The sequence below is a fragment of the Ammospiza nelsoni genome, chromosome 1 (assembly GCF_027579445.1).
Source record: "Ammospiza nelsoni isolate bAmmNel1 chromosome 1, bAmmNel1.pri, whole genome shotgun sequence".
Classification (NCBI taxonomy): Eukaryota; Metazoa; Chordata; class Aves; order Passeriformes; family Passerellidae; genus Ammospiza; species Ammospiza nelsoni.
In genome coordinates this window covers 76,851,713-76,875,092 of record NC_080633.1, presented here as the reverse complement: position 1 = coordinate 76,875,092, position 23,380 = coordinate 76,851,713, and the positions used below count along the sequence as shown (strand labels likewise).

General features: G+C 38.0%; 1 protein-coding gene across 2 annotated transcripts in view; it reads right to left on the bottom strand.

Annotated features, from left to right (window-relative positions):
- CDH12 (cadherin 12) overlaps window positions 1-23,380 on the bottom strand; it is a 153,845-nt gene that overhangs the window by 11,632 nt on the left and 118,833 nt on the right. For both annotated transcript variants that reach the window (XM_059469163.1, XM_059469171.1), the window contains one exon: window positions 4,872-5,008. In XM_059469163.1, coding sequence (XP_059325146.1) covers window positions 4,872-5,008 — 137 coding nt within the window. The remainder of the gene's footprint in view (window positions 1-4,871; window positions 5,009-23,380) is intronic.

The window sequence follows — 23,380 nt, the reverse complement described above, 5'->3', positions numbered from 1 at the left end:
ATCACACATTTGTAGTCCCTATTTAATAGAGAAATATTTAATATTTATTAGAGAAAATATATAATGACCTCTCTTTGAATTCTTGTTCATTTTCAATTCAGCATCATCCCTCCGTGCAGAATGTCTCTGTGGAGGAGTGAATTGTGCAGTACATTTAAAGACAGAGTTTGGTCTAGCAACTAGGAATTGTGCACTCATTTTTTAGGTGCCTGAAGAACTGGAAGAAATCTAGATCACTTGTTCACATTTGAATTGATTCCTTTGTATAATGGGAAATTTTAAAAAAAATTAAGAAGTTATTTTATTCAGTAGAGGGCAAGACCTCTATAGAGAGATCAGAAAACCCCTGAACAGGTCAAATTCACACAGCTACTGAGAGAAACAATTTGACCTAAAACTTCCCTCCTAGCAGTGCTCACTGAAAAGGACTCAGCAACCCACATGGAGTAACTCAGGCTTTGCTTTAGATGTTTTTGTGTGTCTGTGTTCATTTTAAGGTGCAACACTGATAAAAGGGGGTTCAGGACATATTCTTCAAACAGATTAGAGATCATACATTGCCACCAAAATACAGGCATAGGTATCCATTTCCTTTTATAAATATGTTCACTGTGCCTTTCCAATAAAATTTTTGAATGTATTTAAAATTTATGCATCATGTACATGAAAATATCAGATGGTTTTGATAATTTCTGTTAGATATGTCAGTTTCTTTAGGAAGTTTTTAGGTCATATTTTTGTAAAGTAGCTTGTATAAATTACTTTTTTCTACCTTTTGCAACAATTTAGGTAGTATGTGACCTATATTTTTCAAATTAACAAAAGGATTTGATGTTTTTCCCCCCTCAAAATCACAACAGGATAGCATGCTCTGGAAATATACGTGAATATGAGTATACTTTTTACATTTATTTCTCACTGATGGTATCTGATTTATTCTCTCTCGTTCCTTGAAGGATATATTGGAGGCAAAAATCTTCTAAGTATTCCAGTAAACTAGAATTTTACCTTGCACAAATGGTGTGGAAAAGGCAGATAGGAGAGTAAACAGAATTACCAGAGCCTAAGATGAACCTATTTCAAGTTTTCATTCTGTTTACATGATTTTTTCTCTGGTTTGCACTGTCATCACTTTAACTACTTGTATATATAAATGAAGACTGCAAGAAGATTGTGTACAGCTTTGAATTCATATGCAATACCAAAGACCTGTAATACTTGATGTGAGCAAGCATGAAGAATTGCATTTAAAATACTACTTTGCAGACTTGACCTCCATTTTCTCTGCTTTTTGGTTGATGTTTCGCTCAAATTCAAGTCTTCATGAACCCTGTGAACACAATTGTGACGTACATACTGGTATCACTGAGTCACTAAAAACATCTGCTTATGCCTTTTAAACCCAGATTGCACAGATGAAAAGAGAAAATGGGTAAAACATGAACCTAGAAATTAAGAAACTGATTTCATGTTTCAATTCTTCCTGTAAGATACAGGAAAATTTATTAGCTTCATTAATTTCTTTTAGCAACTTAATTAATTAGTTGACTTTATTTTCCCTTATTTTTCCTGTCTGTAAAACAATGACCATCCTGCTTCCTTTTTTTGCTTGATTACCATCATTTGTCAGCATCTTAATGGTTCAAAGCCATTACAGCAGTAGAAAACATGTAACATTCTTTGAATAATGAACTTGTGAAAATCCAAAGTATCTGAGAAAATAGATACTGACTATTGAGGAGAAGTTCAGATTCTTTAATCCCAGTTATGGTACGCAGGAGAAGATCAACTCCATCTTGTGATTTAGGGTGAGATTTCTTTAACATTCTAAAAATTTGGAACTAGGCATAGCTGAGTTAGGAAGATGGTTTGGACAGGAAGGATTATTACTTCATTTTTATCCTTACATTATGCCTTGAGGATAGGAAAGCAGAAGTAAGTTCTTATGCATTTTATCCATCTCCTCTTTTGTAAAATGGAGAAAAAACACTTCTATACTAGGTAATTAGGCAGCATATGGAGGAATTTTGAAAACTGGACTGTGGTTTTTTATGCCAGTATGCTCTTATGGCAGCTCTTGGTACAGTTTTGGCCCACAGCAACCAGTGATCTTGTGGACAATTCACATGTATGTGCTGAGAATTAGTAAGGGCAGGGAGTGCTCTTAAAGGATCCCTTTACATGTGGGGACTCTGGAAGGTAAGAAGGCGTAGAAATAAGCTACTTCATGCCAGCTGGCCTTTGTCCTTGAAATGAATGACAGTCATGTTTAATTTCTTAGTTTGGATAAGTTCTGTGGCATCAAAAAATGTTCAGAAACAGCAACCATGCAGACTACTAGGGTATTGATTTTTTCAAATTATTAAGAAACAAAACAACAAGCTAAAATGAAATATAGTCATGTAATGAAAAAAAGCACAAAGGAATTGGGAAGTGAAATGGGGGAAAAAAATGTGAGTCTGAAACATCCTCCACCTGCTCAACCACTTTGTCCTATACAAAACCTGAACTTTGTATCTATGAACGGGTTAGGGATGTTCTACATTCAGCTGCCTTCTCAGCATGCCTGCAGAACTATCATCCATCTTCTAGTTAAAAACATTTCCATTTAGGGACAATTCAAGAAAAGTTAGTTTACAGAATGACCATTAGGATGTGCCTAAAAAGTGTGGGAGGTGTTGTTGTTGCTATTCTCTCACAATGAGAAAACAAAATTTTAGCAATTACATTTTTAAAATAACTTAATCTGTTACTAGCTATGAGTCTACTTATTTATTCTTATTTTATAAAGACATATTTTATATATATATATATATATATATATATACACATATATATGCACACATATGTCCTTATACAGAGATAAAGAGATAAAGTCACCAGGAAAATACGAAAATACTTCAATAACAATACTGTCTGTTCTTTTCTGAAGAAAGTTTATGCAGCTAATTTCAATACTGGGCTACTTTTTAAAATAGTCATGTATGTATCAAGGCACTTCTCAGTGTGTTTTTCCTGTGATAAGGGATGACAGTTTTAGTTTCTATGTCAGCACTGGACAACAAATTTTATATCAATATTTCTTCAAATATAGCAATTTTCCTTCAATCTTTTTCATTTTTTTTCTCTCTAACAATTATATTTTGCTTTTGTGCAGTGTGTCATCCCTCAATCCTCCACCCTTATTTCTACGCTCTTAGTCAGACAATTGCACATAATGTTTTGACAGTTACTATAGCCTGAATCCTCCCAAATTTTGCCAGTTACTAGTATAGTAGAGATATGGCAATTGTTACCATTATAGATAATGGTCAATATATAAAGATTTTGGGATATGCTGCAATAAAGCACAGATATGTTTTAGTGGCAGATTCTTAGTATAGCAATTGATAAAACTTGGGATATCAAAATATATACTATTTGCTACAGCTCTGCATAAATGTCATAGTATTATATATATGTGTCCATGGACAAATAAATTTCAGGGTTTTAGACATCTTTAGTTACTATTGGGAATAATAAACAGATTTAAATTAAGTTTATGAAAACTGTTTCCCTTGCTGCAGGAAAAAAAATTTATAAATCTCAAATGTCCTTTGCCCACTACTAAGCCTAAATAGTTGAGCTTTACTGAAACATAGACAATGATGAGACCTTCTTTCTGCATCTGCCTGCCTTTCAGTTTCTCTGGAAACAAATTACAGTTTTGCTGGTTTTTCTGTGAGCATATACCTGCACGTATATCTCCATGGACTCAACCACTTCTGACAGCTTAGGCTTCTCTGTTAGTGTCTTTTCCATCTAGGGATAAAATTCAATCGTTCATTTGACCGGTGCTCTCTTTATATTTTCAGGTTCCCAGGAGTGAGCCCATCGTTCTTTTTGAGATAACTACAACTGAGATTTCAGGGGGTTTTTTATCTGAAATAATATTTACCATCTCTGCTTCCCAAATCTCCTGTCCTACTTCTAGTTAGTAGCATGTATTAACTTTTGAAGACTCAGCCAAACAATACATTGAGGAAAACATGCTATTTTCTACAGAAACTTGCCTTTTCTGACACATAAACAACATAGAATGAATAAGAAATACAGCATGACCCTCTTCTACAGCATATTGATGTCAACAGAAAGAATTCTGTGTCCTTTGCACAACTGCTAAGTGACCAAAAGATTTGTATTCAAAGCATGAGATACACCCATGAGAGTTAGAGTTTGACAAGAAAATGAATGAGAAATGCCACACACATGGATAGCAATGAAGAAAGTTGCAGGCACATAATATAGTGGAAGAAATGACTTAGTAAAAAAAAGGCTATGGAGAAGACATAAAGACAAGAAATGAAATTATCCCACCGAAATCACACAGGAAAAGAAAAGAAGGGGTTAGGCATAAAATTTTGGGCAGAGAGAAGAGATAAGAGCAGAGATGCAGCACACAGATTTAGGGCATTAAATCTTGATTTAATTTTAGTGTACTTTTTATCTGAGTATAAAATGACTCTTTAAATTTTTCTGCCTTCAAAAAACACATTGACAGACCTGTTATTTGACTAACTTAATTTCATATGAAGTGACTGAGAAAATCAAAAATCAGAACTGGAAGGCACCCATACAGCTCCATGATGACAAAATATTTTTCAGCTTCTAAGGGAACTGTGGTTACCTGAGATCTGCTAGCAAAACCTTACTAAACAGGGCTGATTGAACTTCACAATTATCCTAATGTGTCTGGGAAAATGATATTCATTGAACCTTCTTAAATAAACACTTAGCAAATCAAGTAGTCTTCACTTTATATTTATACCTGAGCATTATATTCTGAGAAAAATACCATATTAGCATATTAATTCAGTTTGTGTCATACTTACTAACTTTACTTGCAATTATAGACAAATTGTATTGTGCTGTGCTTTCTCTGTCCAGTAATTCATTAGTAGCAATGGTTCCTTCAGTGGCATCTATTGTAAAGTAGCTGTCCACATCATTCTTCCAATCCATGAAGTATCTGTATGTGAAAAATATTAAAGAAAGTAGATGCAAATGTGCAAAGATTACTCATTTATCATAGCAGCAGTGCACCTGCCTCAAGTTTTGTTATTTTTCTCTTCGCAGCTATTACCATCCTTGCAGGAAGAAGACAATAAAGAATGATTTGTTTATTTCTTTTTTTGCTGGGTTCGAATGCTCAAGGGGAAATGGGATATAATAAAAGGTTTAGTACTCCTGGTGTTCAGATTATTTGAAAACCTTGAAGTCCCAAGAAGTTGATGCGCATCTTCTGTGACCCTGACTACTTATATCAGCCACTTTGGAAGCACTATACAGGCTAAGAGGGAAAAAGAGAAAAACTATGTGACATAGGGCTTGAGGTGATGAATGGTGATGAAGACTGTGCCAGATCTGGTCTCTTTGCATCCATTTTTAGCTGCAGTGGGCTGGACATAGCCTCACAAAGAGGTGTCCCAAAGGATTTTGTCAGAGTAACAGCAAGGGAGATGGAGAAGAGTATGTTTATTCCCCCACATATATAGGATCAATAAATAGCACTTTGCCTTTGTGAAGAATAGGCACATTTCACTGGACCTGTGTGGAACAGGGAAATACCATTGTTTTGCTTTATTTTGTTTTGTTTTCCTGTGCCCTTATTTGTCAAGAAGTAGGAACATAGAACAGATTTAAAACTAGAAATGTTTACTTATTTCTTATTTTCTCTAGTGAGGAATAAAAAGCAGAGATCTACCTGGTAATACAGCTGCTTAAAAGCAATGTGATAACTATCCCAAACCCATTTCCCTTAGATGCTAATTAATTTGAAAGTCTATTTTAACATTTGATGCTACTGTTTGTAGTCATAACAGAATAATATTTTTTCTGATGCAATTGCCTCCAGCTACTAATTTCCTTTCCATTGTTAGTCTCTTCATACCTTTATAGTGTTTCTCAAAAACTAGGCATGATTAAATTGAGAAAGCCATTTGTGAGCAGTAGGCAATAAGAACAAAATGGCACTCAACAAGTACATTCAGAAGATTATAAAGCCTAGAGAACCACTCCTATGGCACATAATTTCATGTAAACCAGTGAGAATAGGAATAAATCTGCTTTTTCCATCTCTAATTAGAGTTATTTATGTATTTAATATAAAGGGAACGGAATAAGCACTATATTTACTTCTGTAGAAGGAACTAATGGTAGAAAGGCATATATGTCATATTCACAAAGAAAATATTTCCACTTGATACTAAGAATGCCAATAACTCTGGAAGACTTGAAGAGTAAAAAAGCCACAAAGAAGGTGATATGCTCATTTGGAGACATTTTGTTCAAAATCACAATAAAATTCCTATCTGTCGATGAAAAAGGTTATTTCATCAATTGACAGGCATAATTACCAGTTTACAGCTTTAATTAAAAAGCCTCAGAAATGGTTTGCTAAAGGCAGCATGTATCCTTTAACACAGTTGAACAGTCACGTTTTCTTGAATAGGATATTATTATCTACAAATATTGCAATTTCAATCTCTTTGTTCAAAATTTGCTTGACATTAAAATTATGAAAAATATATAAACCATTTATTAGAAATATCATTATCCTAAGATGCTCTCTCAGGAACAGCAAAATAACTCTGTCAGGCTTTGCATGTTTAATAAATTATAATTTCTTCCAAAATTAAATATGCAGCAACACACAAATAAATGAGTTAAAAGCATGAGAAAGTAACTTTTCCTTTATTTCCCCTTACGAAGATTAACATTGTCTGAGTACCCTGCACATTGCAGCATGAGCCAGGGGAAAAAATACAGCCTTAATTCAAAGCACCATGTAGGGGATGGCCTCCTTCACTGGGGGCTTTGAAAGTACAGAGAACATACTAGGTATGAACACAGTTGTGTTTGAAGGGAAGTTCAGGCATGAATATTTGCAGGATCAGAGTCTGATACTCTGTCTGGAAGCATTCACACAGGTGGTAACTTCATGCACAGGCCCAGTGTGCCTATTCCTGAGCATAGGTACCAACAGCATCAAACCCACAGTAGGCACTGCAGGGATAGCATTACTCCTGCTGGTACTTCTGGCAGAATTCCTCATGGCTTCCATGGAAGTGGGAATTGAATTAAATCAGGCTGTTGTTTCAGCTGCTCTCATTTTAATAGTCTACATATCCAATTAGACTACCAAAGGGAGAGGTATAGGAAGAATTGTTGGAGATATACTGTCTAAAAGAGATAAATAAACAGGAAAACCCGCAAACAAGCATCCATTCTTCCTCCTTTTATTCATTCTCCATGTATAGTACCCAAAAAAACGTACCTAGCAGAAAATCCTCTCACAAGCAGATCTTCTGGACATAGAACTTCTCCCAGGTATATCAGTAAGTCTATAAAGTTTAAGAAAAGTGGGATGGGACCCCACCTATCTGGTCTGAAATGGAAATTTTTTGGGACACTCCAAGGGGAGGTTACTTTTGACAAAAACGTAGTTTTGAAGAAAATGTAGTTTCCTTTTATAGGCAGAAATTTCTCTTTCACACACTGATGCTCAGCATGTGATGTTTTTCTAAACAGGACAGCAACACCTAATCTCTTCCTAAGGCCAACTGCATAGCCTGAGCTCTGTCCTTAACATGGAAGAGATGTTTTGAAGAAGAGAAGAAATGGAAAAAATATCTCCAACCAGAAAATCAGTAACTTTCCAGAGATGAACCCAGATATCTAGGACATAAAGCCTGAAATTTCTTGTGAGATTGGGATACGCAGAGGAACACTGTTGAAATACTGCTATTAGGACAGCTGTCTAGATCTTCCAGTCATGGTCTAGCAGTTTGAAGCAACTGAGGTTGGTTTATTTGACTGCTCAGAGTCCCTGCAAGACAGACCATGGATAAATGCACTAATCCTAAAAGGCATTTCCTTCCTTGAAAAGTTAGGGAGAACTTGTTGATATAGGACAAAGCAGAATTATTTTTCAGATGTCCCTGTACAGCCCTGCCTGGCAGCTCTCAGTACCAGACATTGATATCATTCATATTCACTGTCAGTGAAGAAATTTTGACATATATGTTTCGCTGAATACTCTTTCCAGCAGAGAAGTATATTCCAGATTATATTGTTGAAGGGAATGTGTGGACAGGTATATCTTTGCTAACACTGTCTGGGTTTTCTCAAGAATAGCTGCATTTGGACATCATGTAGGACAGAAGAGATAGAATGAAAATATTCAGTTTATAAACTTACAAGATTCAAGCCTAAAAAACTCACCCAGATTCCACGAAACCTTCTTAGGACCACCAATCACCCTGGCTAGACAGTGATGCTGCATGTCCCTTAGGAGCTCCCACAGAACACTCCCATGGAAGAGGGCTCACCTCCATTCAAAGAGAGGAGACAACAAGGAAGGCTGAATTGATTTCTCCTGCAGCACAGAAGGTGGTAGTGCTTGATGGAGTGCTATTGAATAGATGAGTGACAGCAGGTCATCCTTGTGAGGATAACAGCGACTCTGAGCCATCAAGCAGACAACTGCAGTGCCTTCAGACTGTTATGCCATGAATAAAAGAACTGGACAGCTGTCCTGGGCTGCTGGAGAAACCCATGTGACAACTTGCTCTGAAGGGATGGGAGGTGGCAGGATGCCAAGGAGGCTGTGAAGCTTAGGACTCGGGATGTAATTTTTGGTCTTAAAAACGTGGAGGGGAAGATTTCTCCTGCCTATCATGGAAAATGTTCTTGATATTATGGTCATGTAATTTAAACCAGGAAATGAGCAAGGTCAGACATCTAAAAGTGTGTGTGCTTTAGAGGAAAAGAAAACTGCTTTAAAGCTATGCTGGGAGGATTAAAGCCAAATGCCAGAGGTAAAACTCAAGGATTGACCTTAAAGAGTGCTTGAAGCACAGACAATAGATAAAGTGGAAGATAAAAATATAAGATCAGCACAACCAAATTTAGGCATTTGAGGGTTATAGGCTTCTGATCAGTGTGCCTTTGTGCTCAATAAACATTTCCTTAAAAAAATCCTTTTTTTTTTTTTTTTTTTTTTTTTTTTTAGTTTGAGAGGGAGAAATAACCAGGTGATAGAAGAGCTTTGCAAAAATAACTTTAATTTGTCTCAACTCACCCTTTGCTGATGTGGACCACATTGCATACTCTAGTACCTAGTGACTTAGACTGCAAGCTATTTTTAAGAAAAATATTGCAAAGACAGGTATGGGGTGAAATAAAAATTTACTGTAATGTGATAGATTACTATTTGTGTATATGACCTTAAATTGTTTAAAAGGCATTCACTTTAAGTTTGACTTCAAGTCAAGCCTGAAAGAATTTAAAAAGCTAGAGAATGAAATGTGTTGAAGGATACAAGCTATGTGACCTCCAAAATCCCATCTTGCCACTAAAATTTACTTCCTGCAATTCTAAATCCATTCACTGAGTTATCATTGTGTAAAACTCAAACAAATCTTGTTATCATATTTACATGCATAAATATGAGAAACTCTAAAAGAACTTTATTGCTCTTCTCAAATGTAAGTGCTAAACTCTTCAGCAGATTACTGGAAGTATCTTCCAGTCCAGGTAACACAAAGGAGGGATTTCAATGATTTTGCTAGAAGTGCAATCAAGAATTTTCAAAATGAGTCCCCAGCGTAAAAATATTGAATCAAATACTCCAGCATAAGCTTTTCCAATTGCTGAGCACCTTTTTTTTATTGGAAAAAAAAAGGTACAAAAGTCCATCAGTCCCTGCTCTCAGAGTCCCAGCCACCCATTGAGCAAAGGTTGCTGGAGGAGTCAGATATTCTGTGTGAGCTCCTGCATCACAAGGGCACAGACGCTCATCAGCTGCAAGAATTCATCAGCACGGTCTGCCAAGCATTCGTCTGCTCTGGAAACTCTCAACAACGACAGATTTCTGCTTGTTGCTGTAACCCATGCATGCCTAAGGAAGTCATTGCGTTCAAACAGGTCTAAATATATTTAACAAAACATTTTATTTTCTTATGCTAAATGATACAGTCATCTGAGTATTTATGACTAAATAGGATTGTGAAATTACCAGTCTTTCTCAGGGCTACAGCACTTGACTCAGAATTATATTAATTTAGTTTCTTTTCCATATTTCCTTTTGACTTTAAATTACCCTAGACTTAGTTTCTTGTGGTTTTCTATTAACTTGAAAATGTTGTTTCACACAGTGTTACAGGAGCAGAAATGCTAAAGAATCTTTTTTCTCCTCTGTAATATGGTAGTATGAAGTAAAATGTCATGTACTGCTTGCTCGACAGTAGCAGGCAGGTTTGCATATTATTCATGTTGTCCTGCACTAATACAATTGCAATACAATTGCAATAATTTACACTGCCCTTTACACTATACAACCCAATAGCTGTTTTGTTGTAGGCATGCATACTATTATATATGTAAAATATTAGATATTTTAAAAAAGTGCTTGTTATAAAAAAGTACTTGTTATATAAAACTAGTTATATACTTACTTGCTATATACTTACAAAGACCCTGTTAATATAAAATATTCTAAGAAATAAATTTCTTAGTATAATGAAAATAGATAGGACTTCTCTTTTGCAGAACTCCCAGTTTTAATACTCTGGGTTTAATATTGTGATATTCTGCTTGAAGGAAGTAAATGCAATCAAATTTACTTATTTTCACATAAAACCATCATCTGATATATTCACACCTGTCTTGAGTTGGTTCTTACGTAGCAGATGCTGTTCCACTAGGTTGTGGGGTATTATTTTTGTTTATATGTTTTAAATAATTTATTAAGCCATCTCCCTTAATGGCAGCAGAAATTTTCTGTACCTTTGCAGAATATCTTCAGAACACTGTTGAGGCATTAGAGATCAAAGCAAAGGAAAATTTGACTGGTCTGCTGTCAGATCATATCCCTTCATCATTTCCCTTCAGTAATCTTATGGATACCAAGTAGATCACAGAAGAAATCCCATACCCATGCCAATACATAACAGTGTCAAATACGTTGGTTTTGTTTTTTTTTCTTTTTAGAAGGAATACTAGAAATGGAGGATAAAAGGATAAATAATAATAAACAAGCAAACAAACAAACAAAAAGTCATCAATGGAGAAAACCCAGTTCTATCTGAAGTGTGGAATCAGCAGTCACAAAAGGCTTCTGCTGCTGTTCCAGGTTAAGTAGCTATGTCCTATCCTGACCTCCCTTCCTGCTTTGAATCAGCATTATCCTGGTGTTCTCTCAAATGCAATTTCCTTTTCAAACAAAAAGGGAGAGTTCGTAAAAATGTATTTTGGTTTCAGCTGCTTTGTGACCTAACTAGTGTCACAAATGGGTCCTTGCTCAGCTGTGCTTGCAGAACTTATGTAAAAAACCACCTGAGGTGTGATGCTAAGTTTGCATAATAAAATGCAACCAAAAAATAAGCAGCCAATGTAGTTGGTTGACTTTACTGTCATATAATAACACAAAACCAACAAGGGGAGCATACACTGAACATTTTCAGAGGCATTACTTTGTTCCAGGGTTTCAAAAACTAGAGATGCCTGTGTGTTTGATGCTGTAGAAGTGGCAGAATTGTCTTTATAGAACATCACACTTGACACACCTAAAAAAATGCACCCTCAAGTTTACTGACATACTAAAATATTTCTGTCAGTTTAACTATGTTTTTCATTCAGCATTTCACACAAAAAGCCATAATCCTACATGATTTTGCAGAGATTTTCAAATGTACAATACACTGAGGGAAAGCTTTTGTGATAGTCCAGGCTGAGTGCTTTTGAAGATGCCGGTGCAGTAATGTATCTAGTCTTTTAGGAAGGATAGTTTGCATTAGTTAAAATATTTTGGCTTAAAAACCAGAGAATTCTGGAATTAGTTTGACAGAAGCCTAAATAAGTTCTGTCTTTGTATCCCCTTCCAAAGGAGTTCAGCAGTGTAATTTCTCAGAATGCTGTCCTGTGATCTGTACTTCAGCCTTCCCACAATGAGTGTTGTCTACAGCCCATGAGGTGGTGGTGATGTTAAGAGAAGGACAAAGAGATTGTTACACCCTGGGTAAAGGTATGAAAGCTTCCTGTCATTGTTCCATGCTTATCATTTGCATGTCTTTCATGTAACACTTGATCTCCCACAAGAAAAAAAAAAACAGTTTGAGTCTTTGGAATATTACTTGACTGGGTTCACAGTCCTTATACATGGCTCCCTACTTCTGTGATTTTAATCAGGAGGTAGAAGGTTTAGTGATGTTAGGAGTCATTATCTTACTTAGTCTGGAATGAGTAGCATCACCGCAAATAAATTACATTTTTCTCCTTTGGAGAAGATTAACCATTATGCCAAATTAATTGACAGGAAAGCAGTGGCTGCAGACAGCCAAACTAATGATGGGTCAGAGTGAAGCGAAGGAAGCTGTTAAACTTTTCATAAGCCTTATAAATCTTACATAGGAATTTTAGTAAAACATGGTAGGTAATATAGGAATTAAAATGTGCAGCAGTTCTGTTATCAACCCTTTCAAACTGGCAATTCTGCCTGTCTACAACTTCCTGTGATTTCTCTTCCTTCTGCCTTTAAAAGGTTTTGTTCATTTGCTTATCTGACCCTCCAGTCAGCTCCACTGTCTGCTCTGCATTTCTCATTACCAGCTGAGTATCTTATCAAAAGCTGTTGTCATTGGGAAAATGCATTGTTTTCATTCAGTCTCAACATCATTTTTCCTGCTTCATTGAGCAGGCAGAACTGCAAGACAGCCAGGCAGAGGGAAAGCTTTGTCCTGCAATTTAATTAAGTCTCAGTTTTTGGACTGTGAGCAGCAGTAGAAGGCATGTTGGACTTAACACCCTCACTCTTGGCTTAGCAGTCAATCCTGCTACTGTGGGAAAGCAGTAGAGCACTTTCTATACCAGTACCACACATTATAGACCCTGAACACCATTTCACCCCGATTTTGAAAGGTGTGCATTTGCCCTTTGCCCTGCTGCCCATGGTCTGTTCTGTCCCCTTTCATCCAGCCCATAGCAGGAGAACCCACACCCTGCATCCACCAAGGGACCCAGGCACCAGGGGGCACATCTCATGCTTGGTGAAGAAGACAAGGGCTCTTGCTTGGCTGGTTTTAGGTGTGGAAAGAGCATGCTGGAATGAGCGTCTGGATGCATATGAGTATCTCTACTAATGGACAGAGTGAGTATAGAAAGATGGAGCAAGTAAACCTGAATGAATACCTCCAACCCTTAAGAAAGTTGAGAGGGTTAAAGCAGATGCTGTGACTCCATCAGATAGTCAGCCTCAGTAGACACCTAAGCTTTATTTTGCACTTGGGTGCATCTGACATAAACCCAAAAGGATAAGACAGAGGTGATTCCCAGGCTGCTGTTCCCATGCCTGGCCTGGAATGCTTTGTCTTCTGATAAAGTGCTAAGGCATTAAATATCATAAATACAATAAAGGAGAGCTGGCCCACTGGCATATATCCAATATAAATAATCTTTGATTGTTTTCTTTTGCATCATGTAAATACATAAACATTAGCTCTGTTCTATATCTTTGGGAGCCAAAAACTGAACAAATATCTTATATTTTTATCCATTTAAAAAGCTGAAGTAAAATGCTGATGCTGAGATAATAAAAGGAAAAGCAAATAAAATAACCATGCTGACTCTAGAGAAAACTGCAGCACACAGTAAAAGATTTATTGCTTGCTTAGATCATCACTTGGGACTCAGATTTTCAGCTGGATCTGCAAGGGGAAACAGTGAAATCAAGAACTGGAGGCTTCTTTGTGCTTCTTTGAAGCCGATTTGGTGAAGTGCTTATAAAATAAGAGATTATTCAGAACAGCTCTGATGCTGCAGAGCTGCTGCATTTTCCTCTTTCATTTCTCCTCCCCAAGCTTCTGATGTATCAAGGAATGCAGAATCTACAGAGGTCAGTATAAGTATGAAGTAACCTTTTCAAAGGTTTTATAAATTTCATGAGGACGCCAGGCAAAAGTTGCTGGATAAGCATCTCCTCCTTGTTCCCATTTGCATGCTGATGGTCTGACCTGAGCAACATCAGGTTTCATCATTTACTTCTAAAATTGGTTCCTCTCTCCTCCTATTGGGGCTCAATTTCTGTACTGTGTTTCCTTCACAATATTTTCCGATTTATTTTCTAAAATAATCTGTTGCTATAGCTCTGTATTCTTACTATTTCAATGAATGCTGACAGCAGTTTTTTAGCCATCATAGATGATTCTCTGCCTTTATTTTCCACAGATTCTATTCCAGCTTATTAAAGATGGATGTCGCAGCATCAGAGAAGGGTGGAGGTTGGACCTTTAGAGGTCATCTGGTCCAAGCCATCTGTTCAAGCAGGGACACCAAGAGCCATTCACCCAGGACCAACTCCAACAGTTTTTGGGTATTTTTTTAATATTTCCACAGACACTCCACCACCTTCTTGAGGAATCTGTGTCAGTGCTTGGTCAACCTCACAGCAAGAAGTGTTTCCTGTTCCTGATATTCAGAGGAAACCTGTGCTTCACTTTGTGCCCACTGCCTCTTTTCCTGCCCCTGGACACCACTGAGAAGTTGCCTCCATCCTCTTTTCACCCTCCTTTCAGATGCTCCTATGTGCACTATGTGTTTTTATAACTGTTAAGACCCTCTCGAGACTTCTCTTCCCTGAATTGAACACTCCCAGCTCTCTCAGCCTTTCCTCACAGAAAGAATAGTCCAGTTCCTTCATCACCTTCTTTTGCTGGATTCCCTGCAGTATGTCCCTGTCTTTCTTGCACTGAGAAGCCCAGAATTAGGAGACAGTAAAAGTAGAAATATCTGAGATCTGTTTGTATCTACAGTCAGAATATGACTGAAACTTCAAAACACAGAGATCTCAAGAAGTCTAAAACTCTCAAACACCCCGTTGTTTAAGCTTTATTACTTAAACTGCAAACAATATATAAAGTGCAAAATATATAAGAAACTCTCTATGCAATAACTATTTAAACATAATAATAAACCTTAAGTATTTTAGGAGAGGAAAGTATAGTCAATGCTTACAAACAGACCTAAAGGAAAAATTCAGAAGGAAAAGACTTGGAATCTGACCAGGCTTCAGTTATCCTTGTAGATGAAAGCCCTTAAATGAAAAATACTGGGAAGCTTATTTCTTATTCTATACTAATGAGGTAGCTTCATGGTCGACTTGGTGTACCAAAGTGCAGATTACCAACTAACACACTTCCCTGTAGCACATAGGTTTTTCTTAGACATAGTTTTTATTCCTTAGCCCTCATAATTCTCTTTCAAGCCCTGAGAGGTTCACCAATTGAGGTGATTTGATAATGGCTGTAGCCATTAAAGCTCTGTTTTATTCTCACAATTGCTTTCTAGAATCCTTGAGAAATCTGTTCCTGAAGAAATTTGAAATAACAGTTCTTGATGAAAAACCAGGAAGACTATTATTTGAGGTAAAATTACAGTTTGTGCCTCTGGGATAAGAACTGGCTTTTCAAAATCACATCACCAGGTGGTACAAGTGCTGTGAAAGAAATCAGAAACTATTATGAACTATTATGATCATATTGTTCCTTTCCCTTCACTTTGGCTACTTAGCTGTTCTCAATTAATTGAAAAGCTTTCCTTGCTAAGTTGTTCTTTCCCTTGAATCTGAATGCATACTTCTTTATTTTCAGCATCCACTTCTTTCACAAACAGGCCATTGAGAGCTGTAGTCCATAAACTTCTTGGGTCTACACATCTATTTCAGTTCAGTCTCCTGAGTGACATTTTATAGCGTAATATGACTGCATATGCCAACAGAAGATCACTTGCTGTTTTTCACAAGTTTCAGTAAGTTGATGAATGACTGCCTGTAAATAAAGGTTACTGGCCTCTCTCAATTTTAGACTTTGTTTTCAGTTGCTTTTGACTTGCTGGACTTAGGAAGTAATATTTCACACTTCAAGTGCATCCAGGAGTTGATCTATGAAAATTTATACAAGTCAAATGAATCCAACCAGTCCTTTATGCGGCAAAGTCTGATTTTTCACAAGCACAGTCTTTCTGACTTGTGCCAAAAAGTACTTACCTTTGCTCCGTGTTCCTGCCAGTCTCGAGAAAATCCACACAGATCAAAATGTCAGTCTGCATGTGTCCCAAAATTGCAAAGAAGGATTTTTAACGCACAACTCCATCTGCTTCCAGTGAACCTGCTGCAGCATCACAGAGGGCTAATGAGTGACTACATTTACCTTCCCTACTGATCATGTGTGATCACTGCAGCCTTGAGTAGATAGACTTAAGATTAAGGTTAAGACAAATTCACACCTTTTTGGTAGTTTCTTCTCGTAGTAGCTCCAAGCCAATCACTGAATCAAGGTACCACAGACCCTGAATTGATACAACTGAGCCACATACAACTGATACCAGTTGAGCTGTGATAATTGTCTGCATGCACCTAATACGTCGCAAATGTAAAATAAAATGTAATAATTTAAACTACCATGAAGAGGATTGACACAATAATTTGTTATTCACACTTTGTTTCAGGTGTAGAGACTGTGCTGCTAGAAATCAGTTCCTTTTGATGAACAATTTTTACACAGAAGATAAAGACTTTTTCTGCCTTCTGTTTCAAGAGAAGTCACTTTTTTGTGCAGTTCCTTAAAACAACCCTGTTGCTGGGGAGGAAGACAGGTCATTCAAACCTAGAGAATGACAGAGCAGTACATGGAACCATAGGGGAAAATCTTACAGGAAAAGGGCGGTGGAGCAAAGGATGTGATTGCTTGAGTTCATGAAGTTTGGGATCTAGAAAACAGAACAAAGGAAGAGTCAGAAAGTGGGGAGCAGTGGGATCCAGAAGTAGGAGTTAATTGCCCTATATCATACCCAGCATTGCTGGAAGGTAGGTAGATGGAGATCTTGTTGATTTATGGTAGCTTGGTGTTCAGTGAGCCAAATGAGAATGGGAAGGAGAGAATAGTGAGGAAAGAGCAGATTTGTCTGCTAAATGTGGCATTGGAGCCCCTGGGTGAGCAAGGATAGGTTGGATTCCATCTACACAGGGACTCTCAGCCAATGTTATCCAGATCTAAATGCAGATGTAGCACTGGCCAGAGAGCTGGATGGGGCTAAGGCCACCACCAATCACAGCTCCTATAAAAGGAGCTGGAGGAATAAGCTGGAGGCTGTTTGTCACATGGAACTTTGGTGTGTGTGTGAGTATTGTTTCTGTCTCCAACAACTGACCTCATGGAACACATGGATAATAAACACAGTATGTGTTGGTATACCACACAGGTGTGGGGGGGTGGTAAGGAGGGGCTGGGGTCCCTCCCTTTTGCCAAGAAAACTGGGGTAAAACCCCTACAAGAGAATGGTAGGGAGACGTGTGTGGTAGCGTAGTGCTGTGGGAGTGGTACCAGTTGAACCTTCCAGTTGAACCTTGTGGTGCCAGCCACATGGCACAGCCAACTCACAGCAGCAAAAGGCAGGCCACTCTCTCAGTGGGTTCAGCAAGACACCAGCAGCCCCAGCGCCAGCATCCCAAACAGTGACCCAAAAGCTCCAGAGCCCAACACAGCACTCTGAAGAAACCCCAACTGTGCTGAAAATTGCCACTCCGGGGGGGAAAGGAGGTACTCCTGGGAAACCTTCTCCTACACTGCTCAGGGCATGGGAAAAGCCCCTGCAGGGGGCCCAACAGGCCTGTGGCCATCTGGAGCAGCCCACCCCTCTCATCACCATGGAAATGCCAGGTCTGCCCCCTCCTGAGACCTAGTGAGCTTGCTCCAAAGAAACACATGGAAATGCCAGGTCTGCTCCCTCCAGAGACCTAATGAGCTTGCTCCAAAGAAACACCTTTGCTGAGTATAGCCATGTCTCCAGGAAGTATGGTTCCATCCCGATTCAGCCTCTGATGGCTGTGACAGTGTTCACAGGGGTCCAAGGAAGGGGGAAGAGATGAGGATCTGACTCCATGCTTCAGAAGGCTTGATTTATTATTTTATTATATATATTACATTAAAACTATACTAAAAGAATAGAAGAAAGGATTTCATTAGAAGGCTAGCTAAGAATGAAGAACAAAGGCTTGTGCCTTGGACAGAGAGTCTGAGCCAGCTGGGCTGTGATTGGCCATTAATTTGAAACAACCCTTATGAGACCAGTCACAGACCCACCTGTTGCATTCCACAGCAGCAGATAATGATTGTTTACATTTTGTTCCTGAGGCCTCTCAGCTTCTCAGGAGGAAAAATCCTAAGGAAAGGATTTTTTAGAAAATATCATGGCCACAGATGGCCGTGCCTGCTTGCTGTTGCCCTACAGGGGAGAGCCCTAATGAAACACCACTAGCACAAAGGTGCCAGGTCCTAGACCCTGCTACAGCCTCTCTGAACCTTTCTCTGCAGAGGTGTGGCAGCAAAAGTAGTGAGGGAGAGACACAAAAATCTGCAAAAGACGCCTACCAAGGTCTTTCATACTACATACTTTCTACATACTCTAATAAGCTGATAATAAAAGAGAAGGTCGAGCTAGTTTAATAGCTCCTTGCTCAAAAGGGAAGACTGCAACATCTACATATGTTAAGGTTAAACTGATGCATAAAACATATGGCAAAGTGATTTCACTTTTGCTATTTCTGTTTTGTAATACTAAAGATTATGTGTGTTTATAGTTTTAAATGGGTTTGTTTGTAACGAGAGGGCAAATAGTGACATTTGTCTGTGTGTGTATTAGTTATAATTGTTTATAAGTTTTAAAGACATTTGTTTATATAAGCACTTAATTATAGTTCTTTATAGTTTTTTTATAATATCATAATTTAGCTAGAGTTAAACAACAAAGCCAACTATTCTGTGGGATATAACTGAGAGATTACTTTTAAAGATGTGATGGGGAAGCCCATCCAGTCTAGTCACAGCTCTGGCCAAGCTGTGGCCTTAACTGGCGAGAAAGGTGTTCCATCAGACCCTTCCAGGCTAAGTCATAGCCCTGGCCAGGCTATGGCTTTGTCTGGCAGGGAAAGTTATCAAAACCAGGTATTTCTGTGCAAGCTAAATTGGCTTTGCAAAAGCTTTACTTTGAGATAAATATGGAGGCTTCTGGAAGAAGCCCTCCAAGTCCTCATTGGGAGAAAGAGACCCCTCAGCAATGGCAGACCCTGGGTGATGGTAAAGCACGTAAGCAATTGTAAGTTTCACCTTATTGATTTTGTTCTAAGGTATATGCTGTACTCCTATTATGGTTATTAGAACTAAGAAAAGGGGAAAAGAGGGGTGGATATACACTCGTCTCAAAGGTCTTAAGTATTCTCATATTCTCATGTTTTTCTCATGTTTTTCAATAAAAATCATAGCATGACCTGGCAAGCCAGGGGCTCATCAGAGGAAAGAGATTGTCAATAGGGAGGCAGTCAGTCCATCAACTTACTCAAGCTCCAGGAGGCAAATATTTAGAGAACATCAGTGGCAGAAATATGTATGGTTATCATTGAAATGGTTTTGAGTTGAATTATTATTGTTTGTAGTGTTAAGTTGTAATTTTGTAACTTTTAGGCATTAAGCTTGTGGCATGCTAACCTAAAAAGATTGCAATGCTAATAGTTTTAGTTGACAGCTTCCGGATGGGAGCATCACAGCTCAAATGATACACAAGGTACTCCACTGCCTGTTGAGTGAAAAAGCCTTATTCAAGTAGGCTCATTAATTACATTTTTTACTATAACTGAAAGGGTGAGTTGTGCCATTGGAGTCCCTGGGTGAGCAAGGATAGGTTGGATTCAATCTACACAGCGGCTCTCTGCCAATGTCATCCAGTTCTAAATGCAGATGTGTCACTGGCCAGAGAGCTGGATGGGCTAAGCCTTCAACCAATCACATGTGTAATTGAGCTCCTATAAAAGGAGCTGGAGGAATAAACTGGAGGCTCTTTGTCACATGGAGCTTTGGTGCGTTGTCCCTGTCTCCAACCACTGACCCCATGAAGCATGTTGATAACATATTTGCTAAAGACATTCCTTGGGATTCAGAGAAAATGTTGGAGGGAAATGGTTTCCGTAGTTTTCAAAAGAAGATAAAGTAGCTGAACAAAGTTAAATAAACACATCAAGACACTGAGATCAAAAAAGGTATCTGTCCTCAGCAGAAGAAAAGAAGAGGATAGAGCAGCACTCCCATGAAGCTGATGGGAGATGGTTCAGCAGTAAAAATACAGAAACCAGCCATGGGAGAAAGAAAGACTGTGGAGTAGGAGACTACTATTAGAGCATAAGAGATATAAGAAAACACTGGGCTAGTAGGAGGACAGAAAACCATATCAAGACATCTGCAGCAGAAAATGAGAAGTTGTTCTGCAGGATTTTAATTAAATAGTTTGGATAAATTAGAACTTGGACTAGAGGTTTTGAAAGTGGGGTGTGCAAAAGATGGAATATAGCTAAAATTGCAACAGAAACTGACAGGAGGCAACAGAGCAAGAAGTGTGCAGAACAACCAGAGCGGCTGAAAAGGAACCAAAATTCATGAGTGTCAACATCTATCTGTACAAAACTGACTTGCTTCTCTCCAGCATGATACCATACGCAGAAAAATGGCTGTCACTTAATCTGTTAATAAATGAAGACACTTGAGGTGCTGGAACTAGATATCCCAGATTTTCTATATATGTATGAAACTGTAAGATACATTTTAATGTCACACGGTAGGACTTTTCTTTTTGAAGAATAAGTAAATTCAAAAAATGCAAGCACAAAAAGGTTGGAAGAATTATGGGACTGAAAATTCAAACTCTTACATACTTTATTTCATCTTGTTGGTGCTTGTACATTAAGGTATGGTGTTCTAGGATTCTGGAAGAAATCTTTATTTTCTTGATCTTAACATGACAAAGTATTTTTTCTGGGAAAGCAGAAACTATTCATAAAAGTGTATGGATTATTGTGAACTAGTTCAGAAAAAAAAAAAAAAAAGGGTTTTCCTTTGAAAGCAAATGCAGGGAATACAGTCTTATCCCTGAGATACTGAGGACAAGATTGACCTATGGATAGTACACATGACTTCTTACTTTAAAATTGCAGTTTCATGACTCTGGACTTGGTCAAGAAAACGCACAGTCCCCATAGCTTTCCTGCTTTGAGTGGTTCTTTTGGTTCATAAGGCAAAACTCCTGAGTCAAGCAGAGAAGACCTGAAGGACAGTGTTTTGGCACAGAATATGAAACCCATTGTTAATTAGAGTTGTCTGGGATTCACATCAGGGACAATAATCCTCTTATACTTCATGCTGGATGATCATCTTCATGGAAATCTGACAACTTCAGACGTGTCAGTGCAAAGTTGTTGAACTTCTCACACGCTGTTAGACAGAGCTCACTAGGAGGTACTGCACGTAATTCAGTCTTGCCCTCCATTTCTGCTTTCTTGTTATTTTGACAGCTTTGTCTATAACATTCATGCAGTATGGACACATAAAACAGCGACTTTTAGGAAGTCCTAAAACCCCTTGTTCCAGAAGTACAAGGATCTTTACCAAAAGCTTGTATAGTTACAAATTACACACCTTGCAAAATATTACAGCACAGCAGCATTTTTTCCTCCCAGTCATCTTCAAACTGTCATAAACTAGAGGAGTCTGAGAAGAAAATGAGATCAGAGTTGTTTTTGCAAGTGTTTTGGGATTTTTAATGGCCAAAATGTACATAGGTCTTCATATTAACATGTTTCTTGAAGCACTATGGATGAAATGGGAATAGACAAACAGATCACTTGAGACACATAAGCTCCAGATTTAACACAGTTTGAAAATTAGGTGCACTGGGGTAATGTTCCAAAACAGCTGCAAAGCCAGTCACCCTTGCAGGTGTTGAATACCTGCAGCTCTTTTTCTCCTTGTGCTGAATTTCCTGTTCATTTCTAAGTGTATGCTCTGTGCCCTTGCACTCCAACATCTCTAGCAAATACCTTTCTACAAAACAAATCTTTTAAGTTTTCTTACTTGTCTAAAATTTTGATACCAGTAACAGAAGAAAAGAGAAAAATAATATAACCTTCGCCATTTTCAATGTCCTCCAGCAAAATATTTTCTTTAACAGCTGAATCCGGTTTTCATCCTTAGTCGTTATCTCCCCCTTCCTGATGTGTCTAACATAGCAGATATAAAATTTTTGTCTGATAACATGGATTTAGTTGCTGGAACAAATATTGTTTCTTTTCATGTGAGCTGCTCTAGCTTGCATTGCTCTCTGGAGTTTTGCCTTCTGTTGCATGCAGTGCAGATTTTATCCCAGTCTTTATTGTTTGACAGAATGTTGACTATTTCTTTTTTCTGTTACGGACTTCTTAATGGGCAAACAATTCCAGTAAAACATTTCACTGAAAATGAATGAATCTGTGGAGAAACTACAACTAGTAGTTGTAGTACTACCAGTACTATCTGGTACTTTCTATGGCTGTGTCTTCAAAGAGCATGACTTGCTTTTCCCCATTTGTTTAGAGTGCATATTTACTCAGAAGTTTCTGGGACTTTTTTGCAATATGATGAAATTTATGAAGTCGTTCTTTAGATCTATGATTTCATCTAGATTTTAAGCAGCTTACAGAGGTTAAGATAAAAAAGGATACAATAAGATACAATAAGGTTATTGGTTAAGATACAACAAGGACTTGCAAACACATTTAGCACCTTCAAACTCACACTTTTCTAAATTATGATCTTGTTTTGTTGTTGTTTGTTTTCTTGTTTTTCATTTACAGCATATAAAACTTACAGAATATTGAATACTTATACATTGTTGTATTGGGTCTGGTTGAGATGGAATTCATTTTCCAATAGCAGACTTCACAGCGTTGTGCTCTGCATTGGTACCTGGAAAGGTGTTGATAACACACCAGTGTTTTGTCTGCTGTTGAACAGCTCTGGTACACCATCCACTCAGTGTCTCCAACATTTCCCAAGATCCTGGGAGGGGACACAACTACGCCACCTAAATTAACAAAAGGGATAGACCACACCATATGACATCAGCCCAGATATAAAAGCTAAGGAAAGGAGGAGCAAAGGAGGGCATTTGTCATTGTAAATATGTTTGCCTTCCAGAGAAACTACTATGTGCGTTGAAATCCTGTGTCCTGGGAAGTGGCTTAACATCCCTTGCTGATGGGAAGTAAAGAATAAACCTTTCTTTTTTCTCTTCACTTATGCATGCACAAAGCTCCATTCTTACTTTAGTAAATTGCCTTATTGAGTTGTTTTCCATCCTATTTTCTCTCCCCGTCCAGCTGGAAGGGGAGTGATAAAGTGGCTTGGTGGGCATGTGGCATGTCTCCAAGGTCAACCCACCACAGTCCTTTTTAGTGCCCACGGAGAGACACAAAGGCAGTTCTATCTCT